General features: G+C 31.5%; 1 protein-coding gene across 3 annotated transcripts; it reads left to right on the plus strand.

Moving 5' to 3' along the window:
* Window positions 1-1,370: 1,370 nt before the first annotated feature.
* On the plus strand, window positions 1,371-5,522 carry LOC132755552 (uncharacterized). Of its 3 annotated transcripts, none has more exons than XR_009629229.1 (5): window positions 1,373-1,727; window positions 2,228-2,959; window positions 3,341-3,435; window positions 3,811-3,934; window positions 5,090-5,224. XR_009629229.1 is itself a non-coding variant. In XM_060746445.1 (5 exons), the coding sequence occupies exons 1-4, from the start codon at window positions 1,508-1,510 to the stop codon at window positions 3,877-3,879; spliced, it is 1,116 nt and encodes a 371-aa protein (XP_060602428.1). In that variant the 5' UTR covers window positions 1,374-1,507; the 3' UTR covers window positions 3,880-3,903; window positions 5,090-5,228. The 3 variants fall into 3 exon arrangements, 2 of the variants coding, with proteins under 2 accessions (XP_060602419.1, XP_060602428.1); XM_060746445.1 differs by having other exon boundaries at window positions 1,374-1,727; window positions 3,811-3,903; window positions 5,090-5,228; XM_060746436.1 differs by lacking the exon at window positions 3,811-3,934 and having other exon boundaries at window positions 1,371-1,727; window positions 5,090-5,522.
* The last annotated feature ends 2,754 nt before the right edge of the window (window positions 5,523-8,276 follow it).

Raw genomic sequence — 8,276 nt, forward strand, 5'->3', positions numbered from 1 at the left:
AAGATATCCTTGTACAATAAATATATGTCATGAACTAACATTCTTTATAAAGGTAGTTTTGTCAATAGTCATATCTTTAATATATAGTTCTCTCGTGCTTAGTGTTAGATTGTCCTCCTTATATGTCAAATTAAACCCAAGATTTTTTGCTTATTTTGTATATAGTTGTAATAGAAATATGACTTCTGAATATATATAAAATATCCACAAATATTGAAGTTACAGATACTTTTATATATAATTATGTATATAAGTTGTGTATCTTTTAAGGTCTATAAATATGATAAATCTATACACCTAAAATGGTTATTTCGTCCGTAAAGTATGTATAAGAAGTGACCTTAGGCGGAAAAAAAACACTTTCACTTTGATCGTTAGTGAATGACATGCGTGGCGATACGAAAAAAAATATGTGTTGTATTTGTCGGAGCCATTTCAAATATATCTAATTTTCATTGTGCATTAATTGTTCGCATATGTTAATTTCTGAGAGATATAATTGTAGCAATTAACTGTCTGATTTCTTTTTTTATGATGATATTAATGTAATGCAGATATAGAGTATACCAGTAAGTTCTAACTACAAGTAATACATTGATAGAAAATATTAGAAGTAAAATAAAATTAACTTACAAAATGCCAATTTTGTTACAGTGTTGTTGTCCGATCTGAATTTAATGTTCATGATAAATATTGTTAAATGATTAATTTTTAATTGGTCTATCAATAATTGACAGTACGTCTTGAATTGTTTGACGACTATGTACAGGTCATAACCTCTGAAGGATCTGATCAATAATATTGACTAAAGTATCTAGTGATTCTTTTTATTGATAATAGTGATAGGCGTTAATATTAAACACGCTGAATGGATTCGCCGAACTTTCAATCTGGAATATTCCATTCAAAGATGTAGGGAAACATTATTTCACTTAAATTGAAACTACTAGTAATCAAGGCAACATCAATTCATTCTTATTCAGAAAATGGGGATGTAAACAAAACCATGTAAAAGTATTTGCTTTGATAAATGAAATAGATATTAATAATAGATGAAAAATTACAGCATGCCGTAAAAAAATTAGTTTTAACTTAAATTTGTAAATACATTCTTTTTCTTATATCCGTTGAACATAGTTTCAGCTAATTAACAAAATTGGGTAAAATTTAAAGATGTTAGTATGTGTAAAGAATTTCATCACTGTTTTAAGTGGCGGTGTTCTTGAACTAATTGTAGTAACTCAAGTATGCATGAGTAGCTCATCTCGTTTTTTGAAAATCCTCGAGATCCAGCGATTTCACTTGCATTCAATTTTCAGAAAGTAAAGAGAATACAGTTTTAGAAAATATAGCTGACCTAAGTCTCTCAAGTGTGTGGGTTTTTTTGCGGAAAATAAAAAGTGTATCACGACGCTGAATCTCTTCTGCTGTTGAAGTTTATATCGTAGTATGAACTAAACAAAATACAAAATTGTTTTGTGTGCTTTACCGTTTAACAAGAGAAATTATGAATAATATTAATGTAGTTCCGTTGTGCCTTATCGTAATTATTGCTAGTGTTTTCTTAGTAAATTGTGATGGTCAATGCAACTGTGCTGATTTGGCATTTATAAGGCAACTTCTTCAACAGGAAATGTTTGAAAGAAAACTTGAGATGAGTAAATTACGTTCGGAACTGCAGACGAAAGTAAATGGAGCTGAGTTGATTGAAACGGATTCAGTCAAAGGTAAAGTCCAATTCGTACATGTTTAATTTATCATTTATAAATTTATCATTTTGTTATAGCATACAGTCATGTTGATAAATTTAAGAGATGGAGATCTGTTTTACATCAAACAAATGATATGCATGTGGCCAAACTTGTATGAATCGTCGGAGATATACCGGTATATGGGATTATATAGAAGCCAATGTTTTGGAAGCATACTTATTAGAAATTAGAATTATATTCTTTCATGGAATGATAATATGGCACTCGCGGTTTGCTTTTTCTTTTTATAATATCTGCTCCGCAAAATAGGCAAATGCGTAAATTAGCTTATACGTTTTGACGGATTTCTTGTTGTTTTGTCCGATTACAGTAACGAAATGCAAATGTATCAGTAAATATCAAACGTTAAAAGTAGTTCATACTACACATGCTTTCTTGAAAATTATCTAAAACTGAGAGACCCAATACAAGTCTGTTATACAAAAAAACTTAAGTGCTCTCTGATATACATTTAGATACACATATCCACATACGAGTAGAAAGACTTGAAGAGCGATTTGCTGAATTTGTAAATGCAAGCAACGTTGAACAAAAAGCTGAAACAGATGATGATGATGATGATGATGATAAGGCAAAGCTAACCACTCAAAAGACTAGGGATTTCCAATCAAGAGTACGAAAGGCTATAAAACACGAGAAAGCTGAAAGACTAAAATTCATTGCAAGTGTTCAAAATGAAACTGAAAATATGAATCGCAATATTTCGCTTTTCATGAAAACAACTGATGCGTTTGTTAAAGACCAAGTAAGTAAATGGTCTGTTTACTATAACCAATTTGGAAAGAATTACTCGCAGGAGTTTACAGAATTGACAAGATCGGTTGAGGATAAGTTACAAAATCAAGCTACAGCAACAGAAGCAAGTGTGAATTACATCAATGACACCGTAGATGAGCTTAAACAAAACTTGCCAAGGAAATTAGATAGCATTATGGTCAATGCAAACGATATCATTAATGATAAAATCCTGAAAACCGAATCCGTTCTTCAAGAAATGCAAGCAAATGTTACTGATGTAAGAAAACATGTAGAGAACGAATCGGTTGCCATAAATTCCCTTGAAGCTAATGTTGGTGATTTAGACACAGTTGTTGAAAATTTGAAAAATACAGTATCTGAGCTAAAAGATCAACTGAAAGAACATATTAAAATTTCGGACAAGCGATTTAGCATAGTAGGCAAAGAAAGTAAGTCATGCATATGCTATGCTCAAATTTGTATTAGAAAATATTGATAATTGCTGCACAATCTCTTTGTAAATAACTTCTCATAAAGTAGATGCATGTATGTTATGTTTAAAATTCTAGACAATATAGATGGTCACAATCTGAATATATAGTATAGTGTTATCAAAAAAGCTTGTTATTATTTTTTAAAACCAACTTTACTTCATCTGTAATAGGGAACGCAGCTTCCTATACATGGTTTTATTTATATTCAGTAATAATTTCATATATTTCAATAAATTGTTGTGATTAAAATATTTTGCTCTAGAACATTAACTTAAAAAATAGGTCAAATGCCATGAATACTTTGACTCATTTTAATATTGCATTCCGAATTTTCAGTTGGGACTTGCCATAGTTATGGAGGGCAATGGATACTACATGAAAAACAATGCTATAGAATTGGAACAGGCCTTACTACTTGGTTTAAAGCCAAAGTAAGTAAACTTCTCGTATTGTTCAAAGAAAAATATATTTACTTATAGCGGTTCAAATAGCTAGTACCTTTGACAAACAAATCTAAGTTTACTAACACAAATATTTGTATGCTTAATTTTAATGTGCTTCTTATGTCCGCGGCACCTTTTTTTAAATGTGATAATATTTATAATAAATATAAAAATTATAATTCTTGTCAATTTAGGCGCAACTTATTATTCAAGCATAATAATGTTGACTTCACGTCTATAAGAAGAAACATCTTAAAAGAAAAATGTATCGATTGTATTATATACTTAAGCAAAGTCTCAATAACAAATTTGTTTGTTTGTTTTTGTTGTTGTTTCTGACGATAGATTCGGTTATATTTATAGAAAGAATGCGAGATATCTGGTGGCGATCTGTTGAACATAAAAGTAAAGAGGAGAATGATTTCATTGTAAATCATTTCAAGAAAATTATGCAAAGTTTGTATATAAAGATTTCATTCATGCAGATGTAGGTCTTTTGAAAAAAATCATTTTTACATAAAGAAAACTATTTTTATTATCCGGGAATGGTGTTCAAATGTTTTAATTCTAGAAAAGAATTATTTTGAGTGTTTTACTCAAATGTCGGCGCGTTTCAATACACTTGATTACCTCCCCTTGAAGTAGGCCAATAGCATAATTGAAATAATCTGAATAACAAGAACATGACTTGACATTATGATTTTACATTTTTTTGGTACATATCTCTAATTATTCTTAACATTTCTCCTTGGATACCTATTTTATACATTTTGAGCCTCAATGGGTTTCTGTAAATACTATCAAAACATTTCATCATATCAACAAAAACTACTATAGACGTTTATTTTGATTTAAATAACAATAGAATAGAATAATATCAATTTTGAACGCCATTTTTGAAAACCAAATTGAGCATCAGATATAATACTGTTACTTTCACAAAATGTTTCAATTCTATTATTAAGCACAGCCAGAACTGCCTTGAAAAAAAATGAAACAAGCTAATTTCCGATGATGATATGAATAGCTGAAGCTACTGAATGCAAAAGAGAAATATCTGAGAAAGTAGTCCAAAAATAAATAATTATTATGAGTTTTGGCTCCGCCCACATTCATATCTATTTTTCATATTCGTTTTTCACAAATACAATGTATGATACATGTATATATTTGACTGATAATGCACCATATTGCATGGGTAAAAATAAATAATGTGCACTATTACCGCATTAAATATCTTATATAGACATGTCTATCTTTCAATATGGACACAATCATTCATTAAGGAAAAATTCTTTTTTAAAATTAATTTTCACTATTTGTATATAAAAGATGATTAAAATGGTACTTAACTTTTCCACTTTGTAGCTCTTTTACTTTCCCTGTCATGTCTACATAAATTTTTCTATGCGGCAACATTTTGATGAAATTATGGATAACATTGTGCCACAAATTTCTGCATTTTTTAACCCAAATATTGTCTAAACATGTCTATGATTGTTCGGATGATTTCCAGATCCATTATCAGGTACGTAACACTTTTTCAAAGCAGTCATATTCAAAGGAACGATATATGGTCATCATGGTCTTCTTATTTGATGCAAGAATAAGAATACAATTTGTGCTTTGCTTTCATTTCCAGGACCTTTCTGGATTGGAATACATGACACTCAAGAGGAAAACAACTGGCAGTGGAGCTCATCTAACGGGAATAAAAGACCTGGTGATTTCTTTAACTGGGCACCTAATGAGCCAAACAATGCTTACAACAACGAGGATTGTGGTACTATATATGATAACGGCCAATGGAACGACCGTACTTGTTCGGATTTTTTACCTTTTATCTGTGAAGCAGCTCCACAAATTGATTGACATGGTTCATATATATTCGCTGCTTTGACATTTTTATCAATACTTAAACAACATATTGTATATGATAGTTATTCCAGATTGATATTGTAATTTGTAGATGATAAACATTAGATTAAATAAATGCTTCGTTATTGCAGCCTTCCTCTGAACCTAAAGTATTCCTCGCTGAGTTGTTTGACAGTTGACATACACCCCTCCTTTCCCCCCCCCCCCCCCCCCCCCCCCCCCGCCACGGATTATCAAGTGCAACAGTACTCGTCAAGATTCGTGTTTTTTTATGATTTATCAATATTTTCAGTGAAAATATTACACATTTGCGCCTTTGGTAACGGGATAGGCACGTTGAGATAAATAGTGTCCTTTTTTTCGGAGTAAATACTTTTTTGAGGTAAAAGTATTTTTACATTTTCTTTTCAGAATGAATGTGTTGCCTTTTATAGAAATATTTTAATTGAATTGAAAATGAAAGCAAATATATTTGATATATTATATTAAACAGAATTTGCTATTCTTACATTTCATATATTTGCAAAAAGAATGTTTAACCTCTTGTATATCGATATAATGTAACCCCCAAAACACGTTACCACTATCAAGCACTATCAAGAACGCAGGCGTGTTAGTGAGGCAAAAACGAGAACTCTGCTTGTATTAGAAGTATCTTGACAATATTATTCCACATAATCATATGGACTCACCGCAGAAATTCTCTTATTAGTCGCAGTTACATACATGCACCGGATGATAGTTATCCAGATAAAGTCAGGTATTTGTTGATTAACCCTTTCACTGCCATAGGGACGGCATATTCAAAATTGTATTCTTAATGGAGTTTGATCAATTTGCAAATAGTGTACATTTCAAGGAGACACTTCATGTAAAAATGCTAAATTTATATCCTAAACTGTATATTGACTGACGGCTCTTTATTTAGCTACAGTAAACATGGAGAAAATTATCCCTTTCAACGCTTAATATCTGAAGTGGGATTGTCCACTTTTTACTTTGGACAAAACCATTAATCATTATTAGGGGAACGTTTCAGATATGGTTGACTTAGCCATGCCAGATGCATGGAAGTGTCGGCTGACCTTGTTCTGAATTTGTTGCATGGGTATCACGAAGCTAATGGTATGCATGTACATTTAACTGCTTGTTAATATATAACTTAAGTTCAACTGTATTTGTATTAATTTATGTGTTAATTAATTCATGTGAAAATACTTTGTTGTCCAACTTTGTGTCATCTTTTGTAACGTTTGCTACTATTGTTTTCTATACGAAAATATTTGAAGTTTTTGGTTAATATTTTGATTATATTCTTAGACAATAAAGACGTCTTTTTTGTTGTGGTTATTGTTTACCCTAATTATCACATAGGATAAACAATTTTACACGCAATACAAATGAACTGTTATGCCAGACTTACAATGATTTTTGCCTAATAGTTGATTAAGAGCACACTTTAAAGTAATGACATATACTGCATTATTTACAGTTAAACTAAAAAGAATCATTGTCAACGTCCTGTATGTTCGTGGTTGTTTTTCGCTTTTAGGTTTTGGATACTAAATTACACAAGTTTTGTCTTCGAAAAGATAGTTAAATTTTATATAGAATCAAATACATTTCAGATAATAATAATAATAATAATAATAGATAAATAAATAATAATAATAAATGATGCCTAAACGACAGGGATTTTGGATTCATTCATGTTAGGAAGCTATCCAGCTAGCTTACGGAACATCGGTGGTTCTACTCAGGTGTCCGTTCGTCCCTGAAATTATGCACGGAAGGGCTACTAAGGTCTTCCTCCACTAGTAAAGCTGGAACGTCGCCATATGACATGTAGTGTGTCGGTGACCCAATCAAACAAACACACCGATGGTCATTTGTGGCTTGGTACTATTGGTGTCTGCGTTAAGTGAATATTGCTCTCATTTGTTGCTCTACCCTTGCCTTATTTGGTCATAAAACAGTCCCATATTTTAATATGTAGAACATTAAATTGAGACAATATACTTTTGTCAAAAGAGCAATAAATGATGTCTCTCATAGAAAACAAAATAAATAAAAGAATATTGATTGTATGCATAGTTCTGTCTTTTTCACTAGCATAATATTTATATGTTTGTTGATTATACATTGCTTTAATTAAGTAACTACATGTTGCATTTCTACAATAGCACAGAGTAACACTACTTTATTTATCTCGTGACCAAAAGGTTATATCTCATGGCCACGACATAATTATCACGTTCCCACAATAAACAATAAATATGTCACCTCTGTCCCACCGTACATCTTGATGTATACGTTTCGTCTATTTTAATCAACTAATGAAACAGAATACAAGCGCTAAAATATATATTGTTCATAATAAAAAAAACTACTTCTTAACTCAAAATCGGATACACGATCGGTAAAACAATTTCTTTTGAAGTGTTTCTTTTATGTCCTATACGACGGGATATTGTTAGATGCTGTGTACCCTGTATGTCGCCTTCTCTCTTGATTTGTAGTCTCGTATTTTGTATGTTTTGTATGGTGTCCTATTTCGTCCACAAAAATTTTCGCTACTAACACGCGATAATTATCGCCCCTAAAGGACTAAATTTTGCATGTCTTAAATTTCGCAAGTCTCTCGAGCGATCCGTAAGTACTCGGATGAGTTCGAATATGGGTCATCTTGGATGAAAAACTAGGTCACAAGAGCTAAAAATAGGTAACCTTGTTAACACTCTAGTGGTCACATTTTTGATTCAATCATCATCAAACTTTGTCAGGATGCTTGTCTAGGTAATAGCTCAAAAGAGTTTGAACATAGTTCATCTCGGATGAAAAAGGTCACAGGAGCTGAAAATAGAAAAACCTTGAACAAACTTGGTTAGAATGCTTGTCTAGGTAATTACTCATGTGAGTTGGAACATGGGTCATCTCGGATGTACAACTAG

This window comes from Ruditapes philippinarum, unplaced genomic scaffold, assembly GCF_026571515.1.
Source record: "Ruditapes philippinarum isolate M1 unplaced genomic scaffold, ASM2657151v2 ctg546_1_1_1_1, whole genome shotgun sequence".
In the NCBI taxonomy this organism is placed as follows: domain Eukaryota; kingdom Metazoa; phylum Mollusca; class Bivalvia; order Venerida; family Veneridae; genus Ruditapes; species Ruditapes philippinarum.